At 44.7% G+C, this 21723-nt stretch overlaps 2 protein-coding genes across 3 annotated transcripts in view; one reads left to right on the top strand and one right to left on the bottom strand.

The window, feature by feature from the left end:
• KATNAL2 (katanin catalytic subunit A1 like 2) overlaps nucleotides 1-6587 on the top strand; it is a 34178-nt gene extending 27591 nt beyond the window's left edge. For both annotated transcript variants that reach the window (XM_005145384.3, XM_034072885.1), the window contains 3 exons: nucleotides 3524-3686; nucleotides 4799-4901; nucleotides 6217-6587. In XM_005145384.3, the coding sequence (XP_005145441.2) occupies nucleotides 3524-3686; nucleotides 4799-4901; nucleotides 6217-6356 (406 nt within the window). In that variant the 3' untranslated portion in view covers nucleotides 6357-6587. The remainder of the gene's footprint in view (nucleotides 1-3523; nucleotides 3687-4798; nucleotides 4902-6216) is intronic.
• A 1082-nt stretch (nucleotides 6588-7669) lies between these two features.
• On the bottom strand, nucleotides 7670-21352 carry HDHD2 (haloacid dehalogenase like hydrolase domain containing 2). The gene is made up of 7 exons (XM_005145383.4): nucleotides 21276-21352; nucleotides 18515-18619; nucleotides 15349-15557; nucleotides 13388-13472; nucleotides 11187-11403; nucleotides 9807-9870; nucleotides 7670-8833 (listed from the first exon to the last, which is right to left on the bottom strand). Exons 2-7 carry the CDS (start codon nucleotides 18613-18615, stop codon nucleotides 8730-8732), a joined length of 780 nt encoding a protein of 259 aa, XP_005145440.2. The 5' UTR covers nucleotides 18616-18619; nucleotides 21276-21352; the 3' UTR covers nucleotides 7670-8729.
• Nucleotides 21353-21723: the final 371 nt, after the last annotated feature.

The following is a 21723-nucleotide window of genomic DNA, read 5'->3' as shown; positions in this document are numbered from 1 at the left end:
TGATCATGGAAAAAACTAGTGCCAAGCTGCTTTTAGATGAATGAAAAGAAGCCTAAACAAAGCTCTTTATTCTGTCTTTAAGCTACAGCTATTGATCTTCCCCTTCAGCCAGTGCTTGCTGCCCAGTCCCACTTCCTGCTACTCATCAGCAAGGCACTTTCTATTGACAAATTACTTGTTGAAATGGTTCAATGTAATTAAATAAAGTAAAGGCCTCATTAGTGAAGAAATAAAGTGATCCTCAACCATGCAGTGAACATTTCCTAAGGTATTAGTGCATTTAATTCAACTTCCATGGAGTACTACTTTCTTCTCCTTCCCCTTCACGGCAGGTAAAGCTTTGGAGCAGGCTGATAGACTCTTTGCTTCTATCTGAGCCTAGTCCCATTGGAGCTATGAGCACATGGCCAAGATGGATAGAAGGAGAGGTGGGCTGTGAAACCCAAATCAGATAGGTTGGAACTGGATGGTCTTGAAGGTCCCTTCCAACCCGAACCATTCTATGATTCTATGATTACACCATAACAAAGCCATTCCTTCACTCTCAGCAGTGCATGGTGTGTGTGGTAGAAGACAGTGAGGAAGAAGAGCAGAGGATGTTGTGGGGAAACCCTAAGAGAAGCCCTAAGACACAGAGTGAGACCAAGCCCTCAGTTTATGTGGATTCTGCTCAGGCCATTTGCACAGGAGGGTGGGAAGTAGGAAGGAGAAGTTCCCTTGTACCTGGTATCTTTTCATCTAGAGCACTGCAGTGATGATTGCACTAAGCAGGGAGTAATTATGGACCTAATTATGGACCTGTCAGCTCTTTTTACCATTTTGGGTTTCACCTCCGGAGTTCTTGAGGTCTTTTAATTTCTGCCTAAGATACATTTGTTACGCTTTTTCTTTCTGGAAATGAAAATAAGTGTTTGTCTTGTTTATCTTCATGAAATTTGGGAGTGATAAAGTAGCAAAATGCCTCTTGATGTCAATCTGAGAAAGCTCCATAAAGTCACCTGCTTTTATAGGTATCTCTTCATGAGCATTTCTTAATATTTCTATTGGCTATTGTTTGAGAGAGTATTTTGGTTGGCTTACTGCTTATTACTGTATTCTCGTTAGTGTCCCTTAACCTTGCATTTGATTCCTAACAAAACAATTCAGGAACAACCTAAACACTTAAGATAAAAATATTCTGTCTTTATTTTCCTCTTTAGCCAAGAAGCAGCTTCAGAGCACTCCTGGGTTGTCCCCTAAGATCACAGTTTCATGAGCATCCTCACCAAGCCCACTGATAAACAGAAGTTGCTCTGTTACCTAGAAAGGTTGCAATTTTAGCCTGTTTATGCAGAGGATGATAATATGGATAAATAAGCCAAGGAGTTGGTCAGCCAGAGAGTAATTATTTCCAGACAGTTAAAGCAATTTTGAGAAGATGAGCTGAAAAATACATTTTTAAGGAGAATGGGGACTAACATGGTTCTTTGTTCTGGGTAGGACCCTGTGTGAGACATGTTGTACTGAATGCTGGATAGCATCTTAAACATCTTAAAAAACATCAGTAATACTAGTATACCGACAGCCATTGATTAACAAGCTATAGTATGTACTTCTAAGTTTTTGAGTGAATTCCTGTTGTCCTCTTTCTATTGATCTGGTGTTCTGATTGCTGCTTTCATTGTTTTTGGCTCAGCACACATGGAACAAGCTTTCCCAAACCAATGGGTCCTTTCTGTGGAGAGGGATAGAATCATAGAATCATAGAATAGTTAGGGTTGGAAAGGATCTTAAGATCATCCAGTTCCAACCCCCCTGCCATGGGCAGGGACACCTCACACTAAACCATATCACCCAAAGCTCTGTCCAATCTGGCCTTGAATGCTGCCAAGAATGGAGCATTCACAAATTCCTTGGCAACCCATTCCAGTGCCTCATCACCTCACAGTAGAAAATGTTTCTGCTCCCACTGATCTGAAAGCTGGCCATGCTGAGGTCTGTGGAACACAGGCACCCATGTGCAGATTTGGGAGCCCCTTTTGGTTTTCTTTATCATGTGTTATGCCAATAGAAAATATTTGCTATTAAAAAACAAGGACAAGTCACCAAAGGTGACAGAAATAAAGTTCTGTTGATGTGCTACAGATCCATCTTGACCTGGCTTTGACCTCCCTGTAAATTAAAGGAGTTTCATACAAGAAGCATTGCTTAAATATTGCCCTTGCTGGCAAAAAAATTTCACCCATGGAATTGGGATATGTGGAGGCTGGTTTATTTACATGTACCTGCAGTCACAGATTACAGACACAACCTTCCCTCATTGCTCCTGCTCAGCCAACAAGGGTGGAAATGGTGCTTGGGGCTCCTGGTTTTCTGTCTGCACCAGACACATTGGAGTGAGTTTCCCCTTGATGAGTTTCTCAGCAGGTGTGAGGACTGAATTGTATTTTAAACAGAAATAACAGGTCTGTGACTGAATGGGGCCAATAGAGAAAGATGGGCACAGCACTTGGAAGGGTAATAGCCTGGAGCAGCTCCTGGAAGGCACTGGAGACTTATAAGTGAGTAAATATTTACTAACAGCTATTTCTTGTTGAATATTGTATGGATGACTGGAGTACTCGTAGACCATTCCCATTACACAAGTGGCAAGGGATGAACCAGAGTAGGAATTTGTATTCAGTTGTTTGGCCGTGTTACTGTTAGATGCAAACAACTGAAAATAATTGGGGGGAAAAAATAGATTAAAATGAACTGTTTGGATGTGCATCTGAGAGAAGTTGGCATGCTGGGCGTACCAGGACTCTTGACACTTGATGGAATCTGTGGACACTGGCCTGAAGGACTGTTCCTAGATGGTGATGAAACACACTGAGAAAAGTACAGAAAAACATTTTTTCTTTCAAGCTTCCTTGCGCATCATGAGCAAGCAAAAATGAAGAGTAGTCACAATCTCTTGTATTTTACCTTTTCTTTTCCTTTTTTTTTTTTTTGTAAAATACCTTTATCAGTGTTGATGTTAACAGCATCATGAATTTTGGCTCACTGTCACATTTATGCAGCCTGTTCATCCTTTTTATAAGGGTATTTTCCTTTTGGCTTGTTAGTTATAATCTATATTGCAGAAGCAGTCTCAGATCGACGTCTCATTCTGTCATAAACACTGCTCTCATATCCAACACCTTCAGTCTCTATTTTATACCTACTAAGCAATTAATTAGTCCTGACAGTGCCCCAGACAGACAATTAATAGCAGAGGGAGAAAGGGAGAGGTTGTTACTGACAAGACTACCAGAGCCAGGGAAGATAACTAAAACTTCTCCTTGTTACTGTTCAGCCTGTTACAAGACAGCATCTCTTCACTAACAGACTGAAGAGGAATACACTGGATAATTAACCCTTTTCTTCTTTTTATTTCCCCAAATTAGGTTGACACACAGGTGGGGTTGAAAAATGTCAGTCCCTGCAGCAAGGCGCTTGCTGCCAAAGCCATGTCTCCACAATGAGACACACTGAGGCAATTCTCCTCCTCCTTTGTTTGCAGGGAGCTGGATTCTGCCATGCTGCGGCGGCTGGAGAAGAGGATTTTGGTTGACCTCCCAAGCAAAGAGGCACGGCAGGTGATGATCCAGCACTGGCTGCCTCCTGTGAGCAACAGTGGAGGAGTGGAGCTGAGAACAGACCTGGACTACAGCTTGCTGGGCCAGGTGAGACAGCACTGCAGCCAGGATGATGCTTCAGGTCTTCCTGGGTGGGAGCCATATGCAAAGGTGACACTCATCATCCACACTGATGGAATTACACATCTGTGACATATGGAGATGGGGGAAAGACCTGAGCTCAGTTTGAGGCTTCAGACAAAGGGTGAGGCACACCACTTAGTGTTTCACAGGCATGTACTTGCCCATGGAAATCATTGGTTTCCCACAGCCCTGCTTGCAAAGAGGTGTATTCTGAACCCCTCAGTTGGACCAGCTTTTCAGCCTTAAATACAGGGAGACTTCCAGTAGCAGTATATTTCATCACTCTTCTCACCAGGCTGGGAGCACTTCCAATTCATCAGGGTAATGAACAGTTAATTGTGTAGGGAAGGTTTGCCACAGCTCCACTGCTGCAGGAGAAAAGAGCATTTAGACAGTGAAGAGATTCACCTGATACCCAGGCTTTCTTCATTTAGCCCTTTGTCACATCCTAGATTATTTGAAAATACCTTGCAGCTTACTCAGTTGGCCCTCTTCATGCCTGTTCACAGACACAACACTGCTCAGTTTTTGTTTCACAGATGTTAATAAGGAAACACAAGTATTATATTAATAGGAAAGTCAGGAATGGACACAAAAAGGTGGTTTTTATTTAACCTACAGCAAATTTCCCTTTAGAAAGAAAATACCCAGTACTAAAATCATAGAATGTTTTGGGTTGGAAAGGACCTTAAGATCATCCAATTCTAACTCCCTGCCGTGGGCAGGACCACCTCACGCTAGATCATGTCGCCCAAGGCTCTGTCTAACCTGGCCTTGGACACTTCCAGGAAGGGAGCATTTACCACTTATTTGGGCAGCCTGTTTCAGTGAAGCCTGTCCCGTTTTTCTTTGCTCTTAGAAGGTACTGTGAACATTCAAAACAAGAACAAGCAATGTGATGTTGAAGGGAGGGTACACATAAAAATACAGATGTGTGTATATATATATATACACATATATATTACAGACAATATAATTTACAGGTATTTTATGTATATTTATATAAAGCATAAGCCGCATTCCTGTCCAGTTTATAAATCTGTAATCTGTAATGTATCCTTCTGATCCCATCCTAGGAAACGGATGGGTACTCCGGCTCTGACATAAAACTCGTGTGCAAGGAAGCAGCCATGAGACCTGTGAGGAAAATCTTCGATGCTCTAGAAAATCATAAGCCAGGTACCACAGCTCTGGGAAGAGAATCCACTCCGGGAGATGCTGCTGTAGCTCTGTAACTCTGGAAATGCTACCGTTAACCCCAGCAGGTGGAGCTCTGTCATCTGCATGGAGACGTTTTAAACCCTAGATTTCTAAACATCTACCTAAGATGACCTTGCTGAAAACCAGGGCTCTATTTAAAGCTGTCAGTGTCTGTGCTCTGTGCACAAATACAATTTTTAGTTCATGTCACTAGGTTTATTCTGTTGTTTTCATATAGGAAGTGCTGCATTAGGCAGTGGGGTGGGTTGAGTGACTGGAGGCCTTGTGCCCACCAAAGCTGTTCCATCACTGCCCTCCTCCTTTTGACAGAGTAGACAAAGCATCACAAAAGGCTCACTGGGTTAAGGACAGGGAGAGATCACTCACCATTTACTGTCACAGGCAAAACAGATCTGACATGGGGATATGAGCTTGAGTTATTACCATTCAGAACAGGGTAATGAGAAGCAAATCCAAATCTTAAAAAACATCTTTCCCCACCACCCCTTCATCCTGAGCTCATCTTTACTCCCTGTTTCTCCACCTCCTTCCCCCCAGCAGCACAAGGAGATGGGGAATGAGGGTTGTGGTCAATTCATCACAGTCTCTGCTGCTCCTTCCTCCTCAGGGGAGGACTCCTCATGCTCTTACCCTGCTCCAGCGCGAGCGAACTTCTCCAACGGGAGCCCTTGCCACAGGATGCAGTTCTTCATGAACTGCTCCAGTGTGGGTCCCTTCCATGGGTGCATCCTTCAGGAACAGATGGCTCCAATGTGGATCACCCACAGGATCACAGCTCCTGACAACAAACCCACTCCAGTGTGGGCTCCTCTCTCCATGGGTCACAGGTCCTGCCAGGAGCCTGCTCCAGTGCAGGCCTCCATGAGGTCACAGCCTCTTTTGGCATTCCCCTGCTCCATTGTGGGGACCTCCATGGGCTACAGGGGGACATCTGCTCCACCATGAACCTCCATGGGCTGCAGGGGCACAGCTTGCCTCACCACTGTCTGCATCACAGGCTGCAGGGGAGCCTCTGCCTCAGAGCCTGAGGCAGCTCCCACCTCCTGCTTCACTGCCCATGGTGTGTGCAGGGCTGTTCCTCTCACGTGTTCTCACTCCCCTCTCGAGCTGCAGTTACACAGGTTTTTTTCCCTCCTTAAACACATTATCCCAGAGGTACTACCACTGTAGTCCAGCAACTACCAAAACCTTGTCAGGCAAACCCAACACATTCAGGGACATAACAGAATGTCTTCTGGCAATAATAGTATTTAATCAATTCTTTTCTCTTTAGGTAACCGTAACTTACCCATGATCCAACTAGACACGATTACCACAGCAGATTTCCTGGATGTGATCACCCACACCAAGCCATCAGTGAAGAATCTAAGCCAGAAGTACACTGCTTGGCAGAGAGAATTTGAGTCAGTTTAAAAAGGAAAAAAAAAAATAACCCAAAGACTGAAAACTTCCAAGACTTCTGCTATCCAAGTGCTGTTGTTTCCAGGAAAGAGGTTGCAGAGACAGAAGTCAGGGGGAAATCTTTGCTTTCAGAAATGGTGAACCTTTTTGAAACCTTCTTTTAATGGTGGGAGGTGCGGTGTTGGTTATTTTTTATTAGCTATTTTTAATTACCATTCCAGAAACACTCTTCATGGAATTAATGTAATGGCAGTTGCTATGTAATGAAGACTCCGGTCTTAATTTTATGTATAAAAACTTAAAAGATTGATTGTTTCTCAGTCTTTATTCACAACAGTTGTCGACAGGTTTGGGGTAGAAAAAAAAAGGAACAGAACACTTAAAAAAAATTAGATACTATATAAACAGTAAGATATGGAGAAGGCTCCAGCGAGACAGAGCAGCTCCAGTAGCTCCAGCTAAAGTGGCTGCAGGAAACCCAGCACAGGGTTTTGGACAAGGGCCTGTAGGGACAGGCCAAGGGGAATGGCTTGAACCTGCCAGAACAGGGAAGACTGAGCTGAGCTCTTAGGCAGAAGCTGTTCCCTGTGAGGGTGCTGAGGCGCTGGCACAGGGTGCCCAGAGAAGCTGTGGCTGCCCCATCCCTGGCAGTGCTCAAGGCCAGGTTGGACACAGGGGCTTGGAGCAGCTGCTCCAGTGGAAGGGGTCCCTGCCCATGGCAGGGTTTAGAGCTGGAGGAGCTTTAAGGTCTCTTCCAACCCAAACCGGTCTGGGATTCTGTGGCATTAGTGGAATTCTCCACTTCTGAGACTCACTAGAGCATCTTTGCAATGAAATGTTAACTGCTTTCAGTGAAGTTCAGCACTTTAGCAGTGCCTTGTAAATTTGATTAGTTTGTCATCGTTTTCAGACAAGATCAAAGCCTTAGTGTGCCAAATGTGTTACTTTCCAGTTGGTTTGTCAGAAGTCTTTATGAGAAATGTGTTCACAGGACTTTGCTTATGGATCTTTCTGCAAGCCACAGACCTCCCTTCTGTACTCCAAGCAGAAACACAGGTTCAGAACTGTTAGCATGAACACAAGATGTGTGGATTTACTCAAAACTGTAAGTTAACAATTTATGAGGGCACTTATGTTCTTAGGTGGGAAAGTTTATCAGTTCTTGTGTTTCCACTGCAAAGTGTACTCCATCCACGTGTCCTGTCCCCGAGGGAGATTAAATGTGAGTGTAGGCAACCACCCACCACATGTAACTGCAGCAACACACTCTGTCACGTAAGGAAATTCATCCATCATGATGATTTTTCTTAACAAGAACAAGCATGGCTCATTAACACAAAACTGTATTTTTCAATAAGGTTAATAATCCAGTAATGTATAATTACAAACCTGATAATTTAACACTCGGGAGCACTGTAAAACAACTGTAAAGGACTTGGATTATTGCAGTTTGCAAATGGACCAGAAAAGCTATTTACCATCATTACAAAGTTAGTTCATACTGGGGGATTTGGTGCATAGGAGAAGCACTGCATACTGCAGAATTAAATTTCATTTTACTGCTAACCAACTGTGTAAAAACTGGAATCTGTCCCCATGGCTTGTGAGGGATTTTCACCATAATGTTAAAAAGAAACAAAACCCTCCAATAACAGTGACATTTTGCAACTGTAGCATCAATAGGACCCCGCTGAAGTCTAATTTTAAAAGACACAGTCTCAAAGGCATTTAATAGCAGGTTTTTGTTTCAGTATCATTCTTTTTAATAACAGCACCTAATTAAAACATCTGTAAAATGCTGACAGTTTTTAATTTTATGTCAGATTTCCAAAGCAAAAAACCCAGGATCTGTTCTTAATGAAAGATACCAACAGTAATTGTTATTAAACAATGGTGATATTTTCAAGTCACTTCTAAACGTGCATAATCTCCACCTTTAAATTAGAGCAGAGCAGGAACATCCTCAGTGAAATCACTACAGGCTGACTGAGGCTCTGTTAGTCTTTGAGGTTTATTTACATAGTTTAGCTCATTCAGTAGCAGAACTGTGACACTTTCCAGACAGGGCTTTTCATCAGTTATTTCATGAAAACGGAAAATAAACAGAGCTCTCTGGCATGGGGAGCACTACATTCAGGAGGCTGCAGCATGCCTCATCTGTGAGTGTCCACAGTCCCTTATCACATCCTCCTGAAACTACTACAGGAAAAGGGCTTTGTGGATCGTCTGCCCTTTCACGATGAGAGTGGAAGGAGCTCACAGCTAGTTTTCTGATGCAAGGCATGCATTGACCCTGTGACAATTTTATGAAGCAAGAGTAAAGGAAATTATGTGAAACAGATGTTTCTTCAAACTATTCCCTTCCTCGTAGCACCCCCCTCCTTCTCATAGCAGGCGCTCCAGGATATGTTCCACTGCCTCTGGGAAATTCTCACAGGTTAAGTAAGGAGCTGGATTGATTTTGTCTTCATCTGCTGGTCGATATTTACCTGTAACAGATTAACAAAATAATGCGTTTACCAAGGTACCTTTTCTTCCTCTGAACATTAAAGCCCTCTCAGATCAGTAACAGCCAGACACAGCAGGAGGAATGTCCATCTCTTGAACAGGTTGCGTAGAGAAGCTGTGGCTGCCCCATTCCTGGCAGTGTTCAAGGCCAGGTTGGACACGATGGCTTGGAGCAACCTGCTCTAGTGGAAGGTGTCCCTGCCCGTGGCAGGCAGTTGGAAATGGATGAGCTTTAAGGTCCCTTCCAATGCAAACCATGATTCTGTGATCCGAGGTTCTGCAACAAATACCCCATGAAAGTATTCCCTAAATGAAGACTAAGCCTTCCTGGGGAGCTCTCCCGTGATGTCTCTGTCTCAGAATTACTTATGCACCAGTTTCACTCTGCTGTACTGGCACTATTCTTTCACTGAGTATTCAGATATTCATTTAGTAGGTTCTTGAAATAACAATGTTACCATCTTTCCTTATGGCTTTTTATGAGGAAGAGTAGGATTACTTGCTCCCATTATTATGGACTCTGTGGCATGAGCAGCTGCCACCTCAGAAAGGCCCTTTCCCCGTCCACAGTACCATCAATAACACTGATGATACCTGTCAGTCCCTCATGTTCCACTTTTTCCTGAAGCAAAATCACTTCTATAATTACTAGTGTAATTACTAGGGAATGTCACCAGAGTTCCTGAATGATCAGAGGTTACTTTGCTATGACTGATTTTGGCAATCTAATATGTCACAGTTCTCTCTGTTCTTTGATTAGTGCTGGGATTTATAGTCATTAGAGCACAAAATTCACAGGATCAGCCACCCCCACTGATCCTGACACCCACATCAATGGCAGGAGTCTGCAAAGCACAAGCACCAGATCTTTGGGCACGGTGGTTGCCAGCACCCAGGGTGAGACCATGGAATGCACCACTGCCTCCTGAAACAACTGATCTGTGGACGACTTACCAGTTCGTACCAAAATCCCACGCATACCCGCCTTCTGAGCACCTCCAACATCATCCCTGCAGTCCTGAGGCAGAACAGGAGATTAGCTGGTTAGTGGTCACTTTCTTAACAAAGTTTTTCATAACATTCTCCAGCAGCTACACTGAGTCAAATCTTTTAGCTATCTACTAGACAAAGTAGGCTTATAAAAGGTGGAAGCAAGGACAGGCAGCCTGGGAAGAATACAGGGATGTTGTCCAGGAAGCTATGGACCAGGTTAGGAAAGCTAAGGCCCAGTTGGAATTAAACTTGGCTACGGATGTTAAGGACAACAAGAAGGGATTCTATAGGTACGTAGCAATTAAAAAACAGACTAGGGACAATGCAGGCCCCCTCTGGAAGCTATCAGGAGAACCGGCCACCCTGGATTTGGAGAAGGCTGAGGTTCTGAATGACTTCTTTGCCTTGCTCTTCACTGGCAAATGCTTTGACCACACCATCCAAATCTTGGAAGGCGGACGCAGGGACTGTGAGGATGAAGACCTTAGGCCCACTGTAGGAGAGGATCTGGTTTGAGACCATCTTAAGAACCTGAACATACACAAGTCCATGGGACCTGATGAAATCCATCCACAGGTCCTAAAGGAGCTGGCAAATGAAGTTGCTAAGCCACTGACCATCATATTTGAAAAATCATGGCAGTCAGGTGAAGTTCCTGATAACTGGAAAAAGGGAAATAGAACCCCCATTTTCAAGAAGGGGAAAATGGATGACCCAGGGTATTACAGACCAGTCAGTCTCACCTCTGTGCCTGGCAAAATCTGGGAGCAGATTCTCCTGGAAGGCATGCTAGGGCACATGAAAAACAACAAGGTGCTTGGTGACAGCCAGCATGGCTTGACTAGGGGGAAATCCTGCCTGACCAATTTGGTGGCCTTCTATGACGGGGCTATGGAACTGATGGACAAGGGTAGAGAAGTTGATGTCATCTACCTGAACTTGTGCAAAGCATTCAACACTGTCCCACACAACATCCTTGTCTCTAAATTGGGGAGACATCAGTTTGATAGGTGGACCACTCAGTGGATAAAGAACTGGCTGGATGTGTGCATGCAGAGTTGTGGTCAGTGGCTCAATGTCCAGCTGGAGACCAGTACTGAGTGGTGTCCCTCAGGGATTGCTGTTTGGACCCATTACAGGAATGAATTACTATGCCTTTTGCCTGATTAGACAGTGACCCCGATGGAGTACATATGAAATCCTTTGAGGCTGGATGGTTCTATTTTCACCCCTTGTTTAATCCCAGCACTTTTAGAAAGATCTCTTTGCAGCATTTGGGAGGCTCCACACACAATGCAGACAAGTGCAGGTGATAACAGCACTCACACCCCACATACGTACATCACCAATCATGACAGCATCCTCTGGGGTGCAGTCAGTCCCCCGCAGAGCTTCCAGGAAGAAGGTTTTCTCTGGCTTCCCCACCACGGTTGCTTTGGTGTCCGTCGCGTATTCCAGCCCAGTTACAAAAGGTCCAGGTCCCAAAGCCAAGCCATCTTTTTTCTTGAAATACCTGGCTTTATGTATAGCTATAAGAGGAGCCCCATCCAAAATCAACCTACAGAATAAATGAAGAACAAAGTACCAAAGCTATGTTAAATTTACAGCTGAAGGCTTTTGTTGAATACAAAACTCCCACTGACTTTCATGAAGGCCCAAATGGTAACAAAACCTAGCATTCATTCTCAACATAAAAAGGAACTGTTGGAACAAGTCCAGAGGAGGGCCAAGAGGATGATCAGGGGACTGGAGCACCTCCTGTATGGAGACAGGCTGAGGATGTTGGGGCTGTTCAGCCTCAAGAAGAGAAGGCTGCGTGGAGACCTCATAGCAGCCTTCCAGTATCTTAAGAGGGGGCTGTAAGGATGCTGGGGAGGAACTATTCATTAGGGACTGTAGTGATAGGTCAAGGGGTAACGGGTTAAAACATGAACAGGGGAAGTTTAGACTGGATAAAACAAAGAAGTTCTTTACTGTGAGGCTAGTGAGGCACTGGAATGGGTTGCTCAAGGAGGTTGTGAATGCTCCATCCCTGGCAGTGTTCAAGGCCAGGTTGGATGAATCCTTTAGTGTGAGGTGTCCCTGCCCATGGCAGGGGGTTGCAACTATATGATCTTAAGGTCCTTTCCAGCTATTCTATGATTCGAGTGTTAAATGTAGTTCCTTCCTTTCCTTTCCACAGAAACAACTATAGAACAAATGCCCCAAATAAAGAGTTTATTATCTCTAGGATTTTAACAAGTCAGAATATTTAAAACACATCTACCTCTCCTGCAATTAGATCCATTGCTCTAAGCAGCCTCACTTCTCACTAAGGTGAATATCGTAGCCTTAGAACCCATCTGATTTCCCCATGCAAAAATTTTAAACTACATTAACCAAAACATAACACAGTGCTGGTCAGACCACCCATGGAACACTGTGCTCAGTTTTGGTCCCTGCTATGCAAAAGAGATGTGGATGGGCTTGAGAGGGTCCAGAGGAGGGTCACAAAGATGATCCAAGGATTGAGCAACATGTGAGGAAAGGCTGAGAGAACTGGGCTGGTTCACCCTGGAGAAGGCTCCTCAAGAGGAGACCTTAGAGCAGCTCCAGTGCCTAAAGAAAAATCTCACCTGAGAAAATTCTTTTAAATGTAATATCAAATTCCCATGTATGTAAAAGAAGAAAATTAGTCTCAGTCATTTCAAATGGAGCCTACAGAATGGCCTTACTCTGTGTATCTTGTTATGGGTATCATATTAGATTCAATTTACCTAATCTAATGATGGATATCAACCCAGTAGCTGCCTACAAGGTGATTACTCAGCCTGGGCTCTGCAGTAGAGTTAAAAAGCACTTCTAGAGCATAGAGAAGGACCTGGAGGTATTGGGTGAGGAGAAGCTCCCCATGACCTGGCTTCAGTGCGTGCTTGAGCCCCGAACCCTACCATGTGCTGGGCTGCACCCTCACAGCGTGAGCAGCAGGCCAAGGGAGGGGATCCTCCTCCTCCACTGCACTCTGAGGAAAACCCCCTTGAAGTCCTGATTCAGCTCTAGGGCAAAAACGTAAGAGGGATGTGGAGCTGCTGGAGCGAGGCCAGAGGAGGTCATGGAGCTGCTGCGAGGGCTGGAGCAGCTCTGCTCTGGAGCCAGGCTGAGTGAGCTGGGCTGGGGCAGCCTGGGGAAGAGAAGACTCCTGAAGGGGAGACCTGAGAGCAGTTCCAGTGCCTAAAGTGGCTGCAGGAAAGCTGGAGAAGGGCTTGGGACAAGGGCCTGTAGGGACAGGCCAAGGGGAATGGCCTGAACCTGCCAGAACAGGGGAGACTGAGATGAGCTCTTAGGCAGAAGCTCTTCCCTGGGAGGGTGCTGAGGTGCTAGCACAGTGTACCCAGAGAAGCTGTGGCTGCCCCATCCCTGGCAGTGCTCAAAGCCAGGTTAGACACAGGGGCTTGGACCAAACTGATCTAGTGGAAGGTGTCCCTGCCCATGGCAGGGTGTTTGAACTGGATGAGCTTTATGGTCCCTTCCAACGCAAGTCAGGCTGGCATTCTACAACTTACCGAAATGCTTTGTTCATCATCTCATAGTGAAAGTGCTCTGGAGCCAGTCCTATCACCACCGCGTTGGGGTCATTAGTGGCTATTCCTGGAAAATCAAAACATGACTCCAAGTGAACTGAATTTTATTCATACTTAGCAATAGAGTAAACAAGAGCAATTAATCGCTTTACAAGCAAACATGAGCATTTTCTGACACACACCATACTGACCAGTCTTAGGTTGTTTTCAAAATGAGGAAAGCATCTGTGGAACTGACTCTGCCATCGTTCATGATGAACACAGGAGTACTAGAGAGTTTCATTTATGACAGGTTATCAGCTGCATCCTGCACTTCATGGGGTTTCTGTTCTGCCTTCACACAGCACATCTCTACACCTTTACTAGGACAGCTAGAGCTCCTGGGTCTCAAGAGAGCATTGTTGCAGCTGATGTCTCCTGCTGCCTGTCCTTCAGTTAACTCAGGAAGCAAAATGTACATGCAGAGATGCCATATGGGTTTGTAACACCACGTAAGAGCATCTGGGTTCCTTAACCAAGAACGGATTACATTCATCCATCTGTGACCAACTTTATGGAGAGATTAGCCAAGAATAGTTCAATAGCAGCCATTAAGAGGAATTTAAAGCATTCTCCATTGTATTTAAATGTTTCGAGAGCAGCACTGAGAAAATATGAGCCAAACCGCTTAGAGCAAAAAGAAATAAAACAATCCATTCCAGACCTAGGCAATACAGGTAATGCCACCAGTGTACTTTGACATCTTTTACAAAATTAGTACTAGCTACTCTGAAACTGATGGAAAGATCCCAAATACATGGAGATCAAACTGATTTACCTTCAGTGAAATAGCTGCTGTCTCTGCTGTTCCTGACCCAGGAAAGCCTTCCCAAGAGCACAAACACAGAATATTGCTGGGGACATATTTCTCTGGATGCCATGTTAGGTAGAACAGATTATGACAATTTTACTGCTCACAGACCCCACAGAGGCTTTTCTCCTCAACAATTACCTTTCTGAAGATTAACAACTAGCCTATGGCACTAAAATTTCATTGGGAATGTCCAGCTCCTAGCATGATTAGATTTTATGTAAGTTAAATTGCCACAAGGATTTCAGTTCATGAGGCAAGAGGCAGAGAGCAGTGGTAAACCATTCACATTTCTGAAGCTAAATGAAAGACTAGTAGAGTTTTCAACTTTGAGTATGTTAAAATGCGGGTATCTTCACTGCTCTTGAAACAACAATGTGGTTAGGTAAGGACTAATTGCCATTGCTTCAGGCACCTGCCAGATTTGTCCAAGTTAGAATGTATCATCTTCTACTGCCCTTATTGTTGAGGGAGTGAAATGGGAACATGTGCAAGTAAAGCAAACTTTAACCAGGTCTTTAGGGAGGACAGTCTAAAGAAGTCAGCATGGTGAACCTTCTGTCACCAGTTAAGCTACCAAAGTACAAGAAGTGAGACCTAGATGTTCAATACAATGTTAAGTAACAATAATTACTTTGAGATTTCACACTTAATAATAACCTACTAAGAGAGAAATAGCCTCCTGTGTGTGCCTACACACTCGTTTTCAGCTCTTTATGAGCAAAACCTCTGTACAACAGCTGAGGGAAAGTTTATTTCCAACAAATTGACAAATTAGCAATATATCTCCAATGATCTAATGGTAAGTTTGGGATTTTTTTACGCTGGAAAGTAATAAAAACCATGAAGTTTTACAAAAATTCTGACTTTTTAAAGGCTTTGGCTGCTATTTCTACAACTCCTCAAGAAGCTATGACTTCAGAATGTTTAATGGTAACCTGAAGAAAGAACCTTTTTGACTCTGGAGAGTTCCTTATTTCAGGCTTCATCATGGCCAATAGTATATATATGATCGTCACTCTACAAAACAGAGGGCACTATGTTTGCTCAGCTGGTCAGTGACTTCTCCCATACTGTTTTCTGATCACCCTACCTGTGAAATCAGGCAGGGCCTTATCATCCACCAGGAGGAGTGGCCGCACTTGCTTTTGTTCCAGAAGGTTCCTGGCTGCAGTCAGAGATGTGAAGATCTCATTTTCTGCAATGTCAAAGCCCAGCTTCGTTAGCCTCTCCAGCAGCTCTCTCTTGCACTCCTTCGTTGTGTTTGTCACAAATCGAATGGTAACCGGAGCACTACGCAGCCTGATAGGTGAAGAGCAAATGCATATTGGCCACAGCATCTTTCTATTTACACACTCATATATCAATCTGGGACAGAAAAGGGACTACTTATCTAAAGCATGCAAGTGAAAAGACTGTACACATCCCAGACTAACGGTGCCACACCAGAACCATGAGGCTGTAAAGTTCTGTGGACTGGAGTGTAATGTGAAACTGATGGCAAGAATTATAGCTAACAGAACAAGACCAAGCCTCCCCTGCATTGCTTCTATGAGAAGAAGTCTGGAGAAAAATGGTGATTCTAAACTCCATTTTCATAGCAGTAGCAAACACATCTATGATCAACAACAACTAATATGAAAAGCCTTTTAATTCAAGCTAGATAATCATAATAGAATCAAGGAATGGTTTGAGTTGGAAAGGACCTTAAAGTTCATTCAGTTCCAATCCACTGACATGGGCAGGGACACCTTCCACTAGTAGCAGGTTGCTCCAAGCCTCTTTGTCCAACCTGGCCTTGAACACTGCCAGGGATGGGGCAGCCACAGCTTCTCTGGGCACCCTGTGCCAGCACCTCAGCACCCTCCCAGGGAAGAACTTCTGCCTAAGAGCTCATCTCAATCTCCCCTCTGGCATGTTAAAGCCATTCCCCCTTGTCTTACCACTACTTTCTCTTGTAAAAAGTCCCTCTGCAGCTCTCCCGTAGGCCCTTTAATACTGGAAAGCCACTATGAAAAAATCCTGTATTCTGGATCCTGTGTTCTGTATTCAGCAGCATCCTGAACCAAAGTAAATACACAAAAGAACCTTGTTGCTAAATTAATGTATTGAATTCCACATGCTGGGTGAATTTCACAGCACTGTGTCTCATTCAGAGAGATGCAGGATGCTCTAGGAGCCTGTCTTACCCTTGTGGTGGTTTTGTGTCAGCTTCTGCAGCCTTTTCTCCCTTTAATAAGGAATACCGCTATAACATAAACCTGCATTATTGCCCTACACTGACAGTACATGCTACCAAACAATCAAATAATTTTAAGTGACAGTTTCAACAGCGTTCCCTTTAATTATTCCCCCACCATCACTTTTCTGTTTGTTGCTATAGAAACAAATCCCAGCATCAAGGCTACATGGAGAACATCAGGATAAAGTTGGTCAACACTGCAGACTTGCTTGCACCTGCCACTTCTTGTTTCTCAGATACACTGACCCTTCAGACATATGAACTAGTAAAAAAAGTCTCCTTGTTGCTAATAAATTAAAAATTCATAATTTTCTTTTTCCTTTGGACCTCAGTACTGAGAAGTAACCCTAAAAATAGAATGTACCTATTTGTTCCCTGCCTGCCAAACATTTCAGCTTCTCTCTAGGAAGGACAGTGACATGAATTAGCAGAAAAGAATATGAGAAAATATTTTATTCAAACCTCTATGCAAAAAGATCTGCCCATTCCTTGCAGTAAATGGCACCCCCTCTCCACACTTGTGCGAGCAGGTTGAAGCTGAGAAACAGCACCAGACTGCACCTTGTATCTTCTCTGACCCCCTCACATGCCAAATCCATTACAAGGCCCACATGAGCATGGCTCAGCAGGAATCAAGCAAAGGAGAATTAGGGAGTTTAGAGAACAGTGTGTTTTCTGATTCTACAGAAGCCATTTTTTATGTCCAATCTACTGCCTAAGGGGTTGGAGTAGCAGCAGACAGAACAGATACCAAGCTCTTCTCAATATATGACAACTTATATTATAGATAGATAGATAGATAGATAGATAGATAGATGGATGAATGGATTTCTGAGAACGTTGACGCTCACTTGGCACAAGTTGTCCTAGCACAAAACACCAAGCAGACAAGGTCCAGTGAATGAGTGATGAATAAGTACCCAGTACTTCAGCAGTTTTTACTTCCTTGCAATTTACACCTTCAGGAGATAACTACTTCCACAGAGCTACTTGTGAATAGAAATGCAGACTTTCCTGTGAACTATTCCTCTGAGCAACATCTCTATAAAAACTCTAAGCAGCCAATACAACTCCAGTAAAAACTTTCTCACCCTTAAGTGAACCCTATTCCTCTCTCCTGACCCCAGCACCTTAAAGACATCCTCCTTCACTCAACACAGTAGTATACATCACTTTGTGTTTTACTTCATCCATTGCAACATGTCTTCTCCAGGCCAACAGTCTCATAACACAGTACAAGGATCACTGGGGCTGGATATCATATTGTGCCACTGACTTGGCCAGATGAAGTAATTTTACTATGCCTCAGTTTCTTTAAACACCCTTTCATTACAAGAAAGAGGTACTAAACTGTCCTGTTTATTAACACGTTGGAATACCTACAAAAGGTGGGCTGTATTGTCAGATGTTTCCTGAACTGAGGCTCTTTACCTAGCAGAAACTTAATAAATAATCAAGCAAAACTTTGGCTGGAAGACCAAGTGAAACGAGAACTCTGCAAAGAAGATGCTCTGTTCATTAGGCCAAGTTATTCTGTTATTCCACTTTAGCTTACCACAGACCTAAGGACCTCAGACTCCTGTGATTAAACAAAGTAGGAAGGAACAGGTCAGCTGAAGTGACTGGTGTACGTGGGATAATTCGGGTTAATTGAACTACATTCCACTTTGGCTGAGGCTGTATTGCCATCAGCAGAAACACTCTGAATACTATACAATCATAGAATTGTTTGGGTTGGAAGGGACAATATTTAACCTGACAGCGTCAAAAAACTTAGAACTACAAGACCTATGGAACAACTAAGGAAAGCTGTGGGGGCTCAGGCAACTTTTCAGTGCCCTTCAGTGATTTCTCTTGGTATTAATACAGGTGTAAATACAAGCAGAATTTGGCCACGTTTGCTTATCCACGAAAGCACAAAAAGCACAGAAGCTTCAGGCCTGTCTACTTGAAGAAGCATCTTTGTGCAAATAGTGCTGCCATAGCCTATCAGAGGGAATCTAAAAAGGTCACTTGCCTTTTAAGAGCTTCCTGAGCGCCTGGCACAGCTGAGTCTTCAATGTGAAGTGTGCCGTTGAGATCCACCAAGACAGCTTTCAGCGCAGGCCGAGCTGCCATCCTCCTTCCCCAGGGAGAGGGCAAATAAATGAAACAACAGAAAACTGGTTAGCAGACAATGGATAATAAAAATAAGGAACTCAGTTAAGCGCCTCATTTGTGCCAAGCCCGGCACTACTCAGAACATTACTCGCAGTATTAAATGGGCCCCTTTAGACAGAGAAATAAAAGGCAGTGTTTAAAAAAAAGCCATAATTGATGGGGTGGTATTTTCCCAAAGACTCTATATATGGAAATCAGGTGCTATTTGTTTTTAAAGTGCCTTTATTTGTGCATGTCAAAAAAATTCTCTAAACAACCGAGACTGTTGGGAAGAGGATCATTAGGTCTGGTATTGCTGGTTCAAGGCCTCAGCAAGCACATTCCAGCAAGTCCCATTGACACCAATAGCGCTGTTCAAGTGAAAATGAATGCAACGTTACTAAATTATGATACAATGCTCTAACTGTAAAGCTCAAAATGCTCTGCAAAAGTGGATATTGTTAATTGTAATTTTGTAAGCAAGACCTAGGGTGATGCAGCCCACCACACAATTCGGGTGAGCTAACTCAGTCTATCTGATGGTTGACTATGTGTGTGGCAGCATGGATTTTGCAGACTGTTAGACTGGAAGCTCTCAAGGACATTCAGCACCCCAAAGGGTTACCCCCTCCTCTTGTAAAGGGGACAGTCAAGCAGTTTTTCTACAGCAAGCTTCTGTGTCACACAAACAGGTCCATGAGACTCAGCCCCAAATAGAAGCCAGCATTCAGAGGATAAAAGCACTGGGGAAGAAAACAGTTAGGTCATGCACAAGTCACCTGGCTAAAAAGCTGTCTTCAGAACTAGTACTTATCCTTATATGTGCTGTGAGGGCTGTATTTTACTCCACAAGCAAGTCTGCTGGGCTATTTCTTAGCCAAAGCCCACTGTGGAAACTTTTCTTCTGTCTGTGAGACAGTAACAATGTGATCTGTCATCACTAGCAAGTGATGACAGCTTTACATTGAGCTTTTCTGGTTACAGACAGAACATGTAACACATATGTGCTTTTAAAAAACACACTGAGTAGTCAACACTGTGATTAGAAACTGCCTTAATAAGTCTCATTTTTTATCTGCACACTTTTATCAGTGATCAAGATTATGTGAATTTGATGTCTCAGGTACAAGACACATGCACAGAAAAAATGTGGGATTCTGCTTTCATTATTCCTGCTGGTTCCCTGCAATAAGAAGAATAATCATGCTTATTTTATAGTATGTCTGTTGCTACACAGTCCAAGGTTAACCATCTACGACATAAAGCTGGTAACAGAACTTCTAAGGGAGCTTCATCAACTGCACAGCAAAAGAGGGCACCAGGTTTCTAAGACATCTTCTCTGATAAAATACTCAACACAGACAAAACGCCTGGACAGAATGGAATTCGCATGACTCCACATTATCTCCACGACAAAAAACCTGTCTTCCCTCAGGCGCTTATACTCTGGCACGGGGAATTTTGATGCTGAGAGTGATGAAAAAGAGGACTAAGAACTAAAGAAGGTGCTATTACATAAATTCTCTAGCTAAAGACAACGACTTCAGAGCATGGTCAGCACCGCTACAGATGGGGACAGAATATCCTAGCTTAGCAGAAATTTGGGGAGAGAGTTTTACACCTCTTTTACGATCCATCTCCATTGGGTCTCCACAGTATATTTATTTGGGCAGTATGGAAGTTATTTGCAGAGCCAGTTTTCAGAATGGACTAATTTTAAGTATAGAGCTCACAGCATAGCGAGGAAGTCCTAAAAAACCTTCAATACCTCAGTTTTCACAATGACAGCCTAACACATGTGGATCTTCACGTTGGCAATAGCTCCCAGTGCCTAAAGGGGCTACAGGAAACCTGGAGAGGGGCTTTGGACAAGGGCCTGTAGGGACAGGACACGGGGGAATGGCTTTAACCTGCCAGAACAGGGGAGACTGAGCTGAGCTCTTAGGCAGAAGCTGTTCCCTGTGAGGGTGCTGAGGCGCTGGCACAGGGTGCCCAGAGAAGCTGTGGCTGCCCCATCCCTGGCAGTGCTCAAGGCCAGGTTGGACACAAGGGCTTGGAGCAAGCTGCTGCAGTGGAAGGGGTCCCTGTCCATGGCAGGGACTGGGACTAGATGAGCTTTAAGGTCCTTTCCAACACAAACCACTCCAGGATTCTACCACACAGGACGAAGCCACACGGTAACTCAGGCTGGTCAGGACACAGCAGCACAATGGACAGTGAAGCAGGAGCCCCTGAAGCCATGGGCTAACCATAACACATGCCCGGATCAGGCTGCCCTGAGGGGACGGGGCTTCGGGCTTCAGGGCCACCCCACAGAGCCTCCCCTATGGACGTCCCTGCTGCCCGGGACCGGTCCCCTGTCCCACAGCGTCTTCAACGACGGTTGCTTTCCCCTGTCCTCGCATACTGGAAAGGTTATGAAGCTACAAAGGCTACAACTACCCTCCCTACCCCACTTCCCAACGGGCAGATGGGCTGATCCATTCTCTAGCAGGGGAGTCCCTGCGCCCGCCGGGCTCCCCTTTCCCGTGACGCGATCGTTCCGCCCGCCCATTCGCGCCCGAAGAAGTCGGGCGAGCCCACTCGGGCGAGGCGGGGGGAGTGCAGCGTGGCGGTAACGCCCGCTCCCCAGCACTAACCTGCCTCCAGCAGCCCCACCGCCGCCCCTGCGCACTGCCCCTCGCCGCTCCTCCTCGCAGGGTCCTCGTGGAGCCGGGACTGGCCGCTACAGAGCCGGTAGCCGCAGTAGCGGCGAGCTTAGCCTCCGAGAGCCCGTGTCCCCGACAGGCAACGCGGCTGGCGCCCCGCTGAGGGGCGGGCTGGAAGCGAGGGGGCCTCTCTCTGGTGGGGGGGGGGGGGGGGGGTGGAGCTGCATTGGAGGTGGCTGAGGGAGGGAGGAGCGGTTCGAGAGGTGCTGTGTGTGGTTGTGGGTGTTTTCGTTTGGGTTGAAGGGACTTTAAAGCTTATCCAGTTCCAACTCCCTGCCACGGGAAGGGACATCAATGAGTTAAGTACACGTAGGTTAATATTGTGATGGTATATCAAAAATCCATCCTCATCCTGAGCTTTAAAAAGTCCTAGTTACTG

This window comes from Melopsittacus undulatus, chromosome Z, assembly GCF_012275295.1.
Source record: "Melopsittacus undulatus isolate bMelUnd1 chromosome Z, bMelUnd1.mat.Z, whole genome shotgun sequence".
Taxonomy (NCBI): Eukaryota; Metazoa; Chordata; class Aves; order Psittaciformes; family Psittaculidae; genus Melopsittacus; species Melopsittacus undulatus.
The sequence above is the reverse complement of the archived record's forward strand: the minus strand, read 5'-3'. Positions and strand labels throughout refer to the sequence as shown.

Bases quoted from the DNA above. Each gene is read 5' to 3' on its own strand.
- HDHD2 (XM_005145383.4), bottom strand. From the start codon at position 18,615: ATGGCAGCTCGGCCTGCGCTGAAAGCTGTCTTGGTGGATCTCAACGGC. The intron at 11,404-13,387 runs GTAAGTTGTAGA...TTTATTCTGTAG, and splicing joins ATGATGAACAAAGCATTTCG to GTTGATTTTGGATGGGGCTC. The intron at 9,871-11,186 runs GTACGTATGTGG...GTTCTGCCTCAG, and splicing joins ATGCTGTCATGATTGGTGAT to GACTGCAGGGATGATGTTGG.